Genomic DNA, 17616 nt, shown 5'->3' with positions numbered 1-17616 from the left:
ACAACAACAACAACAACAACAACAACAACAACAACAACAACAGCAGCAACAACAACAACAACAACAACAACAACAACAACAACAATAATAATAAAATAAGAGTTGAAAATAAGAGTAATACGATCAGTCAAACAAGCCACTCCTAATCATCTCTTGTGGGAACGCAAATAAAAAAAGAAAACGAAAAAAATGGAATAAAGCTATAAAAAAATCTGTCAATAAAAATAACAAAAGGAAACATCTGATAACGCACATGTTCTTTTTCACTAGTAGAGAGAGAGAAAGAGCAGAAAAAAACAACAACCAATAAACAGATAAAAACAGAAAATAAAAAAAAGATCATTCGAGTCTCACCAAAACTTCTTAAATTCTGAAAACTAACGAAATAAAACGTAAAAATAAAAACAAATCCCTCCAACCATCTCTTCAAGTTAACTAATACATGATACTCACTTTTCCAGAGAGAGAGAGAGAGAGAGAGAGAGAGAGGGGAGGATCGAAGGAGGGGCGAGGCGAGCATAAATCGTGACACTGCACCAACCAATTAAAGGACACACCAATTAGTGCCACACCCTCCCACAAGATGGCACCTTGGCACTGCGCAGGCCCCCCCTCGAGACCCTGGGCGGTGCTGCTGGTGGTGGGGGTGGTTCTGGTGGGCGGGGGGGCGGGGGTGACGTGGGAGAAGAAGGGAGGGGGGTCTAACGTCACTCAAGAGCCTCTACCTAGCAAGGAGCAGCCCCGAGGTGCGAGAATTCTAACAGGTGGGTGATAGCGCGTGCGTTTGTCTGTATGTCTGTCTGTCTGTCTCTATCTACTTATCTATCTATCTATTTCATTTTTCTCTTCTTATTTTTGCTCCTCTTCCTCCTCCTCCTCCTTCTACTACCTACCTATCTACGTCTGCAGTGAGTGAACGAATGAGGTAATACTGAATACTGCTCTCTCTCTCTCTGTCTCTTTCTCTCTCTCTCTCTCTCTATCTTTCTATTTATCTATCTATCTCTCCCTCACTGATAAAGACAACTCATTCTCCTGTACCCGCTTCCCTCCTCCCTCCTCCTCCTCCTCTTCATCCACTGCTACAGGCAGGGAGCAGCAGGAGAAGGTGAGGCGCCCGGTCGAGCTCTCCACCAGCCTGGGCGTGATCGCGGGGGTACAGGAGCTCACGGAACAACCCTCAAGGCCCTTCTTCTCCTTCAGGTAAGATTAAGAGGCGTGAAGATGCTGGGAGAATGGTTTTGTGGGTGGTGGTGGTGGTGGTTGTGGTGGTGGTAGCAGCAGTAGTAGTAGTAGTAGTAGTAGAAGTAGTAGTAGTAGTAGCAGTAGTAGTAGTAGTAGTAGTAGCAGTAGTAGTAGCAGTAGTAGTAGTAGGTGGTATAACATTACAAAATCGTAGAGAAAGGGAGTTAAGGGGAAATCGGAGGAAGAGAAAGAGTATATTTGAGGAAAAGAGTAAATGGAGGAGGAGGCAGTAGTAGTAGTAGTAGTAGTAGGCTCTTTATCCCCCTTTTTCTTTCCTTTTCCAGTCTTGTTTAATTCGATTAGCTGACCCTTCTCCTCCTCCTCCTCCTCTCCTTCCTTAAACCATCACCTTCTCTTCAGCGTCTCTTTTTCCTTTTTTTTTACCACAGGGGCATTCCGTTCGCCGAGCCTCCCGTGGGAAGGCTGAGGTGGACGGAGCCGAAGGAAACCAGTGGGCAGTGGACCGGTGGCTACCTGGACGCCACCCAGTACCGCCCCTTTTGTCCCCAGTTCGACCCCGACGCCCGGCAAGTGTTGGGCCAGGAGGATTGTCTCTATCTCAATGTGCATACCCCACTTCTGCCTAGTGAGTCTCTCTCTCTCTCTCTCTCTCTCTCTCTCTCTCTCTCTCTCTCTCTCTACTTATCTATCTGTCTATCTATCGCTATCTACTTATCTATCTATTACTATCTATCTCAATTCAACAACAACAACAACAATAATAATGGAATAAGAATATAAAAAAATAAAACCATCACTTCACTCACGTAAGCAAAAGAGACTGAAAAGAACCAATGACTCAGCGACGTTCTCTTCTTCGTGAGGCAGATAGGACGCCCACGAAGCTCCCGGTGCTGGTTTTCCTTCATGGCGGCGGCTACCTGATGGGCGCTGCCTCTGCCCTGGGCCCCCACAAGCTGCTGAAAGAGGATGTCATTCTGGTAACAGTGAACTACAGACTTGGAGCGCTTGGTAAGTCATGATTAACGAGTATATGTCTTTTAAACTCACTATTTCCATGTATCAAAAAAGAATAGGAACCTGAAAGTCACTCCTTCCATGAATTAATGTTCTGTTCACATTATCAGCGTATATAAGCCACGCCCACATCTGCCCACCGTCCGCCCATAAGATTTTTAGGGCTGTATCCTCAGACATTTCGGTGCTTACACATTCACATATGAGAAGGCTTTCGTAGAGGCTGTATTAGTATTTGCATGGGTAGTTTTAAAAGCCTAGTAATAGTTTGACAAGGCTTCTGCACCATTAATGTGGAAAACACTCATGAGAATCCGACTACCTCTCCATCTATCTATCTATCTATCTATTTATCTATCTTTCTATCTATCTACAGGATTTCTCAGCACGCGGGACTCCACACTGCCAGGGAACTACGGAGCATTGGATCAGATAGCGGCGCTGAAATGGATTCGATCCTACATTGCCCAGTTCGGAGGCGATCCAACCCGAGTCACTCTGGGTGGGTTCTCCTCCGGCGCCTCCCTCGTCCACCTCCACCTCCTGTCCCCTCTTTCGAAAGGTAAGTTAGAAGAAAAACGTAAAACAAGAAAGAGTTACCACAAAAAGATGACAAAAAAGATAGCCTACAAAAAAGCAAATCCTTCTATATTTCACTGTTGTAACCTGCCCTATTTGTTTGGTTTTACTCCTTTGTATTCTCGTAAGATTGATTAAATGTTCGTTCTGTCTAGTCTGTCACGTATTTTATCACATTTTGGTGTTTTATAATTTTTTTATTAAATCGTGTACTACTATTAGGCTATAAATCTTTGCTGGCACGATTTCGTTTGGGTTAAGACATTCTATTTCTCAGTAGTTATAGTTATAGTTTGGTTTATAGTAGTAGTAGTAGTAGTAGTAGTAGTAGTAGTAGGAAGTAGTCGTAGGTGTTCTATAGACAACGACAATATGACTACACTTATTTTTTTTCAGTCTGCCTCCTCTCTCTTCCTACTACTACTACTACTACTACTACTACTACTACTACTACTACTACTACTACTACTACTACAGCTACTATTACTACTTCTACTAACCACTACAACACCCCTAACTACGCCACAGACCTCTTCACAAGCGCCATAATGATGAGTGGATCTGCCAACTGCATGTGGTCGGTGGCTTCCTACCCCGAAGACGCTGCTTACGATCTGGCGAGCGACCTTGACTGCTCTTCGACCACGGTGTACAACATGAAGGAGTGCCTCTTGGATAAAACGGTCGAGGAGATCGTGCGCGCCCAGGCCTGCAAGCATGTATGTATAAGATGTGGGGTAACGCTTTTTATTTTTCTTCGTCTTACAGTAAAGGAAGCAGCTCAAGGGCAAAATATAAATGAGGAAAAGACCCCGCTAATGACTGCTCTTATGTAAAAAAGTATTGATGAATGGCCAAAAGAGAGGTCAGTTTCGGGTATATAGAGGTGTCTTGATATAGATGGTATGAGTTTTAACTTCTAACCCACCGCAGGCTCATGGGTCAATGCAACGGAGATGAGCACTGAGGTCATGCGTAGCTTTAGCCTATGACCCCAACTTTATAGTGTGCATGAACTTATCTAGTAATAAGTTTATGATACGTAGCTACTAAAAAAGCAAAGTAGATCTAAAACAAATGACAAAAAAGTCGTAATCAATATTAATAAGTAAACTAAGAAGAATAAAGCTTTGGAAAACGTTATTACTATTCTTTTTAAACTAAATAGAACGATTGACCACCTTGTTCACACTAACCTGACGAACAGGCCCCTCCCCCTTCCCTTATAAGTGCATTCATTGGCCATTTCACAAGCAAACCACGCCCACTATCACATTTTATTTTTCAATCTCGATAACTCACCATATAAACTCCCCCTCCTTACCCATTAAGTATAAATCATCGAGAAGTAATTTATGAATCTTCTAATTACTCCTATACACTTTACCCATCCTTTCTGGCCACACCCCGCCCCGCCCCGTGCCCGTTCCAGCGTTACGTGTACTGGCCCATGCTGTATCGCCCCGTGGTGGACGCCGGATTTCGCGACAACCCCTTCCTGCCTGAGCCCGTGGAAAATCTGATGACCCGCCCCCCGCAGCGCCCAGCCGTGCCCCTCCTGCTGGGTGGGGTGCCGAAAGAGGGTCTGCTGTACGCCCTCAGTGAGTCTCTTTCTCTTTAAAAGCTCTCGAAAACTCAGACATAGTTCCCGCCAGAGATTAGAAAAGGTAGGATACAATACCTTAACTGTCATACCTATGAATGATAGTTACCTACTCTTCCGTTCTCAAACCCTTCAAAATAACTAAAACTGAAGATGTGTTACTTTTATCTCCTCTCATAACCACTCTCGTGTTCTTAACCTCAGAAGTGAAGTTACGAATCATATAATAGCCTACTGCTCTCTTTTTCTTCCTGTAGCCGCACTAGTCTTTTCCGAGGGAGGCAGGAGTGCGGGGGAGCTTTATGACGAGGCTGCCCTTTACACGGTGGAGTCCCTTTGGCCAAACACCTCCACTGCTGCTGACGTGGCCGAGATCGCCGCGTCCTTCTATTACTCCAGCCACGCCCGACGCGACCTCAACGTGCTGGCGGAGGAGATGACGGAGGTGGGTGCTGGGAGTGCGTTTGACTGGTTGGACAGGGCGGGTACGAGCGGGTATTTAGAACTGGGAAAGGATTTTATAATGGGACACCTTTGACCTTATGATTTTGAGTACTGCCTTGTTTATGCTTCTAGATATTTACGTTCGAATATCTTATTTTCCGCTGGTAGCCTATTCTTCTCTTGTCTCCACCATTAGCTACATTTTTTTTATCATGTGTTTTTCTCATCATCTTAAGGATCTATCATAAGACACATTTGGGGGGGGGCTATTTCGTTGGGGATATACCCCGATATTTACGTTCGAATATCTTCTAATTTTCCGCTCTTCTTATTTTCTCTTGTCTTCACTATTAGCCTACATTTTTTTTATCATTTGTTTTTCCCTTCATCTTTGACCTTTACGGAAAAAAAAGAAAAAAGATTATCTCTCATGCGTGATATAGCCTATTCCCTTCAACGTCGCTGCTTAAAAAAAATAAATAAAATTACTACATATTGTTCTTCATTTTCATTTAGACTGACGGATAGTGCCGCTGACCTTACACCGAGACATTAATTTGCATTGCCTGTAACGTGTCTGCGTGTTTTACTTCCTCTTCTGAAGTTGAAAGTTAACGTAAATAAAAACACCACTACTACTTTGCTCTTGTGCTATTTGCTTCACTAGGTACGTCTCTTCATGCCCCTTGTTCTCTGAGTGACCAATGCAGTGTGACCTGACCTCTTCCTCCACTACAGGCCTTCACCGATCTACTGTATACCTCATGCATCTGGGACGCCGCCCAACACTACGCTGCCAACGCCCGGACGCCCGTCTACACGTGAGTCACTGAAAATTGATAACTCGATCCCTCTCCGTGAAACTATAGACTACTCCCCTCTGTATCTTATCTGGTATTATTTGCGGAAATGACTGTGAGAGAGAGAGAGAGAGAGAGAGAGAGAGAGAGAATGTATTTTGGTCACGAACGCTCAAGATGAATGGATAAAGCCAATGGGAGAAAGAAGAGGAGGAGGAAGAGGAAGAAGAAGAAGAATGATGATGATAGTAGTAATAAAAAGAATAACAGTAAGAACGAGGAGACGAAAAATAATAATAATAATAATAATAATAATAATAATAATAATAATAATAATAATAATAATAATAATAATAATAATAATAATGAAATGAGAAAGGAGACAGTTCAAGGGCAAAAAAAAAAGGAAACAATAATGAAAAAAAAGCCCGCTACTCATTTACATAGATTTACATAGAAAACCAGACCACACAGACCCCAAGGTCCAGACTAGAGAGAGAGAGAGAGAGAGAGAGATTTACAGATTTTTTTTTACAGCAAAGGAGACAGTTCAAGGGCAAAAAAAAAAAAAAAGGAAACAATAATGAAAAAAAAAGCCCGCTACTCATTTACATAGATTGACATAGAACACCAGACCACACAAACCCCAAGAGAGAGAGAGAGAGAGAGAGAGAGAGAGAGAGAGAGAGAGAGAGAGAGTGTGTAAGTGTATTACGGTTTAATAATTTCAGCGGTAACTTGTCAAACATTGACTATTCAAATGGAACTTGGATATTCTTGTCATTCTCCCAAGGTACTTAATGGAGCACCACGACCCCGCCTCGCCCTCCTACACGGCGCCGCTCTTCCTACCTGCCGAGGGCGCTGGCGTGGGGCGGACGGCGCTACTCTCGGGGGCCTCGCACGGGGATGACCTCGCCCTGCTCTTCTCGCTGCCCTACCGCTTGGGATCCCCGGGCCCCCGTGACCTCCAGATGTCCATGCTACTGACCGGGATGTGGGCGGCCTTCGTGCAAACAGGGTCAGTGCACACGTGTGGTAGGCTATATTTTCCTGTCGGATCTCCGGTTTTTTTTTTTTTTCTTCTTCTTTTAATCATGTAGCTATTCCTCGACTCCTTCTTCTTCCTCTGTTTACCTGATCCTTCTCGTTCTTCTTTTTCTTCATAATCATCATCGTCATTTTCTTCTTTGTTTTCGCTTCCGGATCTCAGCTCTTCTTCTTTTAATCTGGTATGCTATTCCTCGACTCCTTCTTCCTCTCTTTACCTGATCCTTCTCGTTCTTCTTCTTCATAATCATCATCATCCTTTTCTTCTTTGTTTTCGCTGTGTATCGTTCGAATCTTCACACTTCACTGTATGCAAACACGTGTATAGTAGGCTATATTTTCCTTCCGGATCTCAGCTCTTCTTTTAATCCCTCTCTTTACCTGATCCTTTTCGTTCTTCTTCACTATCATCATCATCCTTTTCTTCTTTGTTTTCGCTTTGTATCGTTCGAGTCTTTATACTTCACTATATGCACGGAGGGTCAGTGCACACGTGTGGTAGGCTATATTTTCCTTCCGGATCTCAGCTCTTTTAATCTGGTAGCTATTCCTTGACTCCTTCTTCTTCCTCTCTTTCTTCTTCTTCTTCATAATCATCATCATCCTTCTGGGCCTATAATGAATCACGCAAGTGGATGTTGACTTTCGCTTTAAACTAATCAAACAGGAAGAAATATCACATCAAAGTACACAATCAAAGAGGGTGTAGAAGCATGTGTTTATTGCTTAGGCCTGGTGAGACACACTGGCCACTGTACAATAGCTTACAGGAGCACAAAAAGGAGTCCAGAGAAGATAAATCCTTGCATGAGCACCTCCCCTTCTGCAGATCCCCCCACGGAAGGGACACCCGCCCGCTGCCGCCCTGGGAACCCCTGAGCCCCGGCGAGCCCGTCCTCTACTACAGGCTATCCTTCACCCCCGCCATGTCCTTCACGCCCTTCAGGAACAAGGTGATGAAGCAACACTCACTCAATGACAACATTTATTTGTGGGATAATATACAGCAAATATGACTATAAACGACGTATTTTAATCTTCATCAACAATAATGTGGCTGATTTTTCTTTTTTGACACATTTTTCAAGGAGTGTTTAGTTGATTGGTTGATTTTTTTTTTATATCACTTTCTATGACAGAGTTTGTGATGTCAACTTTACTGTCCCAAAAATGGAATTAATAAAACAATCTAGCCACGAAACTGCTTATAAACATTAATACGACGTTTATAAAAATCTGACGTTACTCTTGTTAACTTTGCAAATATGCCCCACCCACTCACCCACGTAAGCCATCAACCACCAATAAGAATTTTTAACTTTTCCAGGCATTCACCGATCGCATGTGGCCTGAATCAGAGGTGGTGTAACTTGTTTGTGGGTTGGACAATGATATACTCTCAGTGGGAAAGGGGGAGGAGCCTAATTGCCAAGTTAACCTGAACAAACTATATATATATATATATATATATATATATATATATATATATATATATATATATATATATATATATATATATATATATATATATCATTATGTGGATTGTCTAGTGGTATGAACTTTATGGGGAAGAAAGAGGGGCTTATTTGCAAAGTTAATGGGAACAAAACATGTGAATGATTATATGGATGAGTTTGGCCAGTCTATCAATTATTGGAGCATTTGCAATAGCTGTGTGTGGCTGCAAAGTTAATAAAATCATGGCAAGGGTGAATGACTATCTGGAAAAATGTTCCCAGTGTATCTGTTATGGGAGCATATGCTGGAGCTGTACATGGTCTATAGTGTAGGCACCCATTACAAATAGATAGTTGCCAGCAATATGCATTTACTGAGAAAGGAGGGACTTATACACCAAGTTAGCATGAACAGAGAATAGTTCAGACTTGCTAACCTAAAGGTCTGTTTTTCAGGAGCAGAACTTGTGGCGTCAAACTTTACGTCATGTGGATTCAAGCTCCGAGGTGTCGTATGCATTTACTGTGGCGACGTGGGTGCTGCTGGCCCTGGTAGTGCTGCTCCTGGTGGTGGTGGTCGTGGTGTGCGTGAGTGTGTGGGTGGTGCGGAGACAGGACCAGTACCCCAGTGGCTCCCTGACCCTCCGACAAAGGATTTCCCGCAACCCTTCCATCACGACCTATAATGGCTGAGTCACATCTAGTGTTCTTGCCAATTTCAAAGTGCCATTGTAATCCGTACTCATATTACAAAAGGAAAGACTGGAAAATGGAGTTGGTTTAAAAATGAAATATTGGCAAAATAATGTTTCATCATTAGTCTTTATTTTAACAAAGCTTCATTTTCATGCCTAAGCACCAATTTTTGTCTTTTAATGTATGTCATAGGAAGGGTGCATATAACTAACAAACACACCCTAACTTAGGCCCTTCATAGGTGCTAATGCTTCAAGGGTGAGCTTATATACTAACAATTTTGACTGCCAAAAGGACTTGGCTTTAAGTTGTATGGAGTATTATTAGCATAGCTTCATCTACTATACTGTAAAGGAAATGAAAGTAACATATAGATGCTTGTCTGTTAACTATGCTCATAGATATCTTGCAGGGTGACTGACATCTAGACAATTAAATATCACCACAATTGGCTCTGCAGGTGGTGAGGAGAATGGTGATAAGCGAATTATGGCACAGCTCATTCTAATAACTTTGTGGAAGGGAGGCAGTGAGGGCTAGATAAAAGAAAATAAAGATGCCTGAATTATACTGCTCCTTCGATGCAACATGGAAGAAACTGCTACGAATGATGTATTTCAGCGGTCTTGATACTCCTCTTCTTTAAAGATAATGACTGCATGTATTGCATAGCCATAATGTATATAACGCTCTTCCTGTACTTTGAGGCAAATGACCCAAAGATATGTATGTTTACACAGCTTGTGAGTTGAAAAGAAATTATTGCTGTATTTCAATACTTTAATTTCTGGTAATGTACAAGTTTTGGCAATATACTAGTCTTCTTAGTGACTGCCAAATAAATATCACTATGTACAATGATTTGTACACCACATAACTTCTTTACTGAAGAGTTTATATGTAAAATAAATCCAGCTTACACACCAAGTATTCTTAAAACACACGGACAATTTTAGCTCCCATACCAATTCTTAAAACAAGAAGAAACAAAGACTTGAGTAGCTATGCCTCCTCTTAATGAGCTTAAGGTGTCATCAACATTCTTTCTCAACAGCGAGAGTGGCAGTGGTGAACATTATGAGTCAAGTTGCAATGATTATGTAATGCATCCCCATCACATCACACTTGGCAGACTAATTTATGTTATTCTGTTGTTACTGATGATGGTTCTGGACAATACAGAGTAGCGCCCAATACCAAGGATGGGCATGTCAACACAACTTATCTATTGCAACACGGGTGGTGAGAATATTCCTGGTGGCCATTGTAAGGATGGTGAACAGGCTCCTAAGAGGCAACAACGAGGCTGGTAAAAGGGTTCCTAGTGTGTGATGTGTTGGTTACTATTGAGGAGGCTTGTATGCGATCTTCCTGCTCTTGAGTACGGACCACTTGTGTCGCTTGATGTAGTAGGAGACAGTAAATAGCATCGTGAACATCATGAGCACCTTCAGGGCCATCCTCTTGCGGTCGTCGTGCTCCGGCTCAGAGGCCCACTTGAGGAACACTGACACATCCTTGGCCATCTGTGAGGCGGTGGCTGGCGTGCCGTCGCTGTACTCCATGACCTGGGTGGAGGAATGGCTCATCAATGATAGTTATAAAGTCAATAATGATAAATATATTGTCTCGTCACTGGTACTTAGTCAGTGATGATAATTATAGTTGAATTTTGCACTGAGGCATATCAAATAACAAAGAGGAATACATAAAAAGAACAGGAATGCAGAGATGTAATGATATATACTAAATCTAAGGAATTATTTACAGCCTTAACTACAGCATGTGTGTATAAAAAAAAAGGATCAATTGAACAATTGCCCCCCCAGACCGCTCTGGTGGGGCGATTCTTCAGTTGGGCAGAGTTGGGGGGGCAATTCTTCAGTTGATGACAGGACTACGGCGGGCGGCCAAAACCTCACCAGTAGACCTGACATCAAGGGATCGAAACTTCAGCAGTTGACCTGACCTCACCTTAACATTTTTGACTAACCTGACAAAACCTCACCGGTAGACCTGATACCAAGGGATCAAAACCTCAGCAGTTGACCTGACCTCACCTTAACATTTTTGACTAACCTGACAAAACCTCACCGGTAGACCTGATACCAAGGGATCAAAACCTCAGCAGTTGACCTGACCTCACCTTTACATTTTTGACTAACCTGACACAACTTGTGATCAGTTTTAGCACCATTGGGTTCATGTATTCAGTCTGTAGTTCGACATGGCCCGTGATACATTAAAGTCTGTCGTGCTCCCTCCCCCTCTGCTGACTAAGGATCCTTTGCCTGTGACCAATTGGCTTAAACAACATTTACTTTTAAGAAATGAAGTGTGGCAATTGTGACAATGCGATGAACTGGACTAAACATGCCAAGTGTAATGATGGTTATGCATGGAGATGCCAAACGAAAGGCATAAACCAAAAATAATATATTAATTTCCGATATTTCTAGTTGGGGGGGGCGATTCTTCAGTTGGGCAGAGTTGGTGGGGCGAATCTTCAATTGGGAACTCTGGGGGGGCAATTCTTCAGTTGATCAAAAAAAAAAAAAAAAAAAAAACTGTGCCAACCTATACAAACAGAAGCCCCAAAATGAGAGCAATGCATCAACAACATAAAGGTTCTGTAACTGACTCCGTTCTCACTACCACCCCACAATGCCACTCCCCACAACCCACCTCATTGTAGAGTGCCTGGGCCATGCCAATAGCACCACCCGGGAAATAGGGGTTGTAGTAGAGTCCCTCCCTCACAGAAACACCGGCAGGGGGGTCGCAGTAGCCGGTCAGCAGTGAGAAGATGTAGTTCTGTAATGAGGAATGGGGTTAACGGACATCATATATACACCTAACCGTACTTAACCTAACATTAGAGGAAGACCAATATAAGAAGCCACTCAATTATACACATTCGAAAACCACACAAAGAACATAAAAAAACATTAAAAATGAACAATAGAAAATGTAATTGGCAAACAGAAGAATCAGTGAAACCTTCAGTAAAAATAACATGAGTACAAATTCCGGACAATTTACCATTTCACCCAACCAACGATTTTCTGACGTGGTTCATGTTTTTCTTGTGATAGATGTAGTGAATTGCACGATTTTGTGCCTCATTTCCATCGCAAATGTCTACTTTTCGAGTTATGCCTATCCCCTGCCCTAAACGATCTTGGGGACCTGTGGGAATACCGGGTTTTTAGGTGGGGGAGCATGAAATCGACTAATATGCATTTCAAATGAGGTCGAGAAATCAACAGAATCACATTAGAACACCAGTGAAAAGGCATGGCCTACATTTGTTTTGAAGGGAGTGGCGGAGGCGACCATTGTGAAGTAAGCAGTGTTGCCAACGATCCGCTGTGGGAGCGAGCATGAGAAAGTGAGGAGTGTTGCCAATGATCCACTACATTTAGCAAAAATACCTGCAGCCACGGGGAGGTGAGCACCATTGCCATTTTTTTTTCACAGCAAAGGAAACAGCTCAAAGGCAAAAAAAAAGGGAAACAATCATTTAAAAAAATACCGCTAATCACTGCTCCTATAAAAAGGCGGCTGCAATATATATTCCGTCTAGTAAAGGTAAGGGATTATATATCGTTTAAAGGGGGGGTCGAGGGGGGCGACCTCAGCTAGTTAGGTCGTCAAGTTCGGTTGGAATAATATAAAATGCTCCCCCACCAGAACCCCCCGAATTCTCACAGGTTCCCCAAGATCATTTTAATGATGGGGGAGGGGGGGCCAGGGGGGGCAGAGCCCCCCTTGGTTAGGAGGGGGGCAAAGCCCCCCTCAGTTAGTTAGGTCGTAAAGTTCGGTTGGAATAATTTAAATATGCTTCCACACCAGAACCCCCCCGCATTCTCATGGGTCCCCCAAGATCGTTCTATTTGGAGAGGGGGGGTCCAGAGGGGGCGAAGCCCCCCTCAGTTAGTTAGGTCGTAAACCTCGGTTTGAATAATTTAAATATGCTCCCCCACCATAAACCCCCGAATTCTCACGGGTCCCCCAAGAGCCCCCCTTGGTTAAGAGAGGGGTCGAGGGGAGCTTCGCCCCCCCCCTCAGTTAGAGGTTAGGTTATGTAAAGTTGGGTTGGGGTAGTTTAAATATATTCAACATTCGGTGTAGGCCATTGGAATACCCAGCGCGGGACGGAGTGGGGGGGCGGCGGTGGGGTGAAGCAGTAGCTAGTTGTAAAGAAATACCATGTTTGGTGTTTCGAAATTGCAGTCCATTCGAGCAGTAAGTTAGTGTTTGCCATTCAGTTTAAAGATGGCCATGGTGTGTGCTGGTTGTACGGACAACTACTGGGAGTTTATTAATCAATTTTATCTGGACGACGAAGAAGTCATGGTGTCCTTCCTTTAGAAGTACGGTGCCCAGACTGTAAACTTCCCTGTATTTATAGGGAGGAGAGGCAGTAGCAGCAGCAGCGCCACAAAAAACATCAACATATGGCCAGTAAGGTACGTAATGCCGTTGTTGTGCTTTTCATTTCCTGAACTTGGCGAAAGCAACGATTTTCTCATGTTCTTTATCTTTTTCTGGTGATACATGTAGTGAATTGAATGATTTTGTACCTCATTTCCGTCGCAAATGTCTACTTTTCGTGTTATGCCTCTTTTCAAGTTATGCCTATCCCATTTAGGAAAGTTAGAAATCTTCGGCCAGGGTATTTCAATAACGATTTTCCCAGAAAAACTCACCCTTGTGCTATGTAGCACTTCGTTGGCAATACTGCTCACCTTCCAGTGGCCACAGCTATCTTTGCTAAATGTAGCAAATCGTTGGCAACACTGCTCACCCATAGCAGACGGTTGGCAACACTGCTTACCTCACAATGGCCGCCTCCGCCGCTCCCTTCAAAACAAATGTAGGCTATGCTTTTTCACTGGTGTTCTAATGTGATTCTGTTGATTCATTTGAAATGCATTAGTCGATTTCATGCTCCCCCACCCAAAAACCCCGTGTTCCCACAGGTCCCCAAGATTATTTAGGGCAGGTGATAGGCATAACTTGAAAAGAGGCAAAACTCGAAAAGTAGACATTTGCGACGGAAATGAGGTACAAAATCGTGCAATTCACTACATCTATCACCAGAAAAACATGAACCACATCAGAAAATCGTTGGTTGGGTGAAACCGTAAATTGACCCAAATTCCTTCTCCTCCTCCTCCTCTCCCTCACTCACCTCCCCTCCGTGGCGAGCAGAAGTGATGTAAGAGAGGTCAGGCGGCAGGGCACCATTATTAGCAGAGCGGGCAGCTTCGTCATTGGTGTAAGGGCTCGGGAAGTAGTCAGAGAGCTTGCCGGGCCTTTGGAACATGTTGCCTTCATCATCTGGCCCATCGGTGATCTGCGGAATAGGTTGGAAGCATGAGGACGGATGTTGGTGTGTGGGATGGTTTGCGTTATGTATGTTGTATGTTGATTGAGTTACATATATTTATTTAGGTATTTTGAGTTTGTTGTGCTGAGTATAATATGTGCTGAGTGGGTGGAAAAGCATGTTGTTTTGAGTGTGTTGATATGTGTTGATTTTAGGGTAGTGTATTGAGTGTGTTGTAAGTTTTGTGGGTGATACATATATTGATTTCAGGGTTGTGTATTGAGCGTGGTGATACTTGCGTTGATTTCAGGATAGTGTTGAGTGTCTTCTGTTTTGTGTGATGTTTATGTGGTAATTTCAAGATGGGAAGGGTGAAATAGTCTCCTCCCTTCCTCACACCTCCCTCTCTCACCTGCACACCCATCGCCTCCTCCTTAGCCTCGGCCTCAGTGTGGGAGACGCCGATCAGGTTACGGAAGGCGATGTACTTCATGGAATGACAGGCAGCGCACACGTTCTTATACACCTGTCGAAGAGGGAAAAACAACGTAAATAAACAAACACACACTGGCACAACTAATTACTGGTGGTAATTCAGGTGAACATTAACTTCAAATGACATCAGCAAAACAAACAGGCGATAAATGCATGAATAAATCGATGCAAAGAAAATTACTGCAAAAGGCTTATATTATAGAGCTGCCATAAGAAGAAAAAGATCAAGACCTTTCAATACATGTGAAGGATACAATCAACACAACACTGTCACCCACCTCATAACCACGGCGGATGGAGGCATGGTCCAGGGAGGAGAAGATGCCATTGTGGGCCCAGGGGAAGGTGGTGGTGTGGAGAGTAAGGTCAGACGCCTTCACTGACTCGTTGAGGGCGTAGGCCACACCCGCTGCACCCCCGCCCAGGACGCCCAGAGCTGCCAGTACCTGTAGCAGAGGGGAGGGGAGTGAGTGGGCGGGAGAGAGAAAGGAGACAGGAGAGGGATAGTATGGAATGGACGTGATTAAAAAATTAAATGACTGTGAAATGTTATTGTTTCCTAATAGACAGAGGGATAAATAGGTAGATAAATAGCTAGAAAGATTTTGAGACTGAGAGAGCTAGGGCAACATCGCAATCATAGAAACAATTAAAATATCAATGTGAAAATATCATGAAATTTATTAACCAGCTGCAAGGAATAACAATAATGCTGGACATGATTACTGCCTTCCATCATAACAATTTTATTATATTACTCCCATGAATTTAAAAAAAAACATCAATAAACTAACAAGAAATTAAAGTAAACATTTATTCTCTAATAAAGTGAAAGCAAGGTGCCATAAGAATACTGATCATATGGGACTGAAGAAGAAGAAAATATCAGGAGTGTGAGAGAATCAATGACCAAAACTTCTCCATTAATGTACTTACAGCCTTCCTGGTGGCCGCCATTTGCCTCAGGGTTGAAAACTTGGCGGTCTGTAGGCAAGAATAATGGTTATATATGGTACTTAGTGTGCAAATGTATGAAATAAAAAAAAAACTTAGATACTTATAGAATTAATATATAAGAACTAGACATTTAAGGTCATTGCATGTTTTTAGCATAAACAATTAAACTTAACAAATCCAACCTAACCTGACCCCTGACCTAACTTTAGTAAATCCAACCTAACCTAATCTGTGACCCACTCCCAAAGGTATGGTAGGTGAAAATAAATACAATTACATAACAATCAATTTAAGACATATATAATATCACATTCAAAAGAATCAGAATGAAGAAATCTACACTTTGAGACAGGTAAGAACTGAATGGCTTGAGAATGTCTTATAATACTGAAATTAAACCCCAAACATGTTTTCATACAAACCATTCAAATTAAGCACAGCATCAGAACATTTTGTATGGTACTGTATATCACTACTGTATTTTGGTGCCTTTTTCGTACTTATACTGAGAGAATTAATCGTTTAATATCAATTCTACGGCACATTTGAGGGTTTCATTATAAGCTGCCAACATTAGAAAAAGAAATGAATGACCAACAAGTAGTGACCGCATGAAATAGGTCAGCTGGTTGGTTGCCCATCACTGACCTACACCACCAATAAAGATAAGAATGACGAAATAAGAATAATATGACAGCCCTACAGTCCATAAGCCTACCATGGCATCATTATCACATACCAAACAGAAAACATCATTAATAAACATCCTTACGCTAAATACATCAATCTTGTATAATATTAAACGATAGAGGGTGTGGAAAATGGGAGGGGAGGACACCTTATATTAACTGATAATTCTCCCTTATCAAAGCTTCAAGATACACCTGTTAGGGATTAGAAGCACCAATTAGAGTTAAACTACCCGTGGATAACGAGGGAACAGCTTCGAGCACAGGGACAGGTTATTGAGAAGCACAAAATACCATCAGCCGGTGAAAGTACGAGCACTGTCCTATCGTAAACAAACATATTATTGACGCCCTTCCTCTTTTACTGGAAATATATATGTGCACTAAGGAGTCATGGCAGGTATTGTGGGGTGGGTGGATATAAGGCTTACCGGTGCTGTTATCGTCGTGCCGGGGGCCTTCAAAAGCACGGCACGAACACCCCTACAGGCCACCGCCGCCATCTTGGCAATGATGCAAGAGACTCGGCGAGAGCAACCGATGTGCCTCGTTATACAAGGCCTTCTATAACCCCACTTCACACTAACATCACGGTTAATTCAGCCATTTGCAACGTTTATTGATTGGTTAAAACACTAAGAGGTGTTAAAAGGATCTAGAAAAGGGACAACGCTCGAAATCAAGGGAATATTGTACTTCAGACAAATTTTCAAGTACTTTTGCCAGACCCTCCTTGCAAAACTCGATCAGCTGTTTTGTAAGATTGCTTGAAATAGCTCTGAAGGAACTAATTAGAGTCATATTACCATAATATGTGCAATGTACATAGTCTTTTCCATCATTTTCCAGGCAAATGCAGACAGGCAGACAGGCTCATTACCTGTAGGGCTGCTGAGTGGGTTATCACCTTATGCTACATCCCTTGTAAGTCAAATCATTTAGACATATTATAATTTTATGCATTACTATTTACAATCATTTTGGAAAACCAAAATAACTTGCATTTTCATAAATGTCGGTCACTTTGGTGGTTCACAGTGTTGGAACTTCCCGCCTGATGGGATAGCCTCAAAGGCTCCTCTAATCCTGCAGACAACACATACCGCCCACACAGAGAGCCATAGTAAAATTTCAGTCTGTTTTTGGATTGGTATAGGAAAAAAATGGCCTCTGTTTAAAGGCCAGACAGAAGCTTTCAGAAGGTGTAAGGTATTTTCCGGCTGTTGACCCGTGACCAGGTTACCAGAATGTCGTACTCAGCAGATTGTATTTACCGATATATGACCAA

At 42.7% G+C, this 17616-nt stretch overlaps 2 protein-coding genes across 3 annotated transcripts; one reads left to right on the top strand and one right to left on the bottom strand.

Annotated features, from left to right (window-relative positions):
- Nucleotides 1-465: 465 nt before the first annotated feature.
- Nucleotides 466-9773, top strand: LOC126996996 (esterase E4-like). Of its 2 annotated transcripts, none has more exons than XM_050858018.1 (12): nt 466-764; nt 1089-1203; nt 1635-1831; nt 2074-2217; nt 2600-2785; nt 3331-3521; nt 4235-4403; nt 4663-4850; nt 5588-5670; nt 6443-6670; nt 7529-7652; nt 8613-9773. In XM_050858018.1, exons 1-12 carry the CDS (start codon nt 584-586, stop codon nt 8847-8849), a joined length of 2043 nt encoding a protein of 680 aa, XP_050713975.1. In that variant the 5' UTR covers nt 466-583; the 3' UTR covers nt 8850-9773. The 2 variants fall into 2 exon arrangements, with proteins under 2 accessions (XP_050713975.1, XP_050713974.1); XM_050858017.1 differs by having other exon boundaries at nt 1023-1203.
- Nucleotides 9619-16877, bottom strand: LOC126996999 (cytochrome c1, heme protein, mitochondrial-like). Its single transcript, XM_050858023.1, has 7 exons — nt 16760-16877; nt 15619-15666; nt 14961-15128; nt 14600-14713; nt 14050-14214; nt 11538-11666; nt 9619-10420 (listed from the first exon to the last, which is right to left on the bottom strand). The coding sequence occupies exons 1-7, from the start codon at nt 16829-16831 to the stop codon at nt 10196-10198; spliced, it is 921 nt and encodes a 306-aa protein (XP_050713980.1). The 5' UTR covers nt 16832-16877; the 3' UTR covers nt 9619-10195.
- Between the last annotated feature and the right edge of the window lie 739 nt (nt 16878-17616).

This window comes from Eriocheir sinensis, chromosome 11 (genome assembly GCF_024679095.1).
Source record: "Eriocheir sinensis breed Jianghai 21 chromosome 11, ASM2467909v1, whole genome shotgun sequence".
NCBI lineage: Eukaryota > Metazoa > Arthropoda > Malacostraca > Decapoda > Varunidae > Eriocheir > Eriocheir sinensis.
The sequence above is the reverse complement of the archived record's forward strand: the minus strand, read 5'-3'. Positions and strand labels throughout refer to the sequence as shown.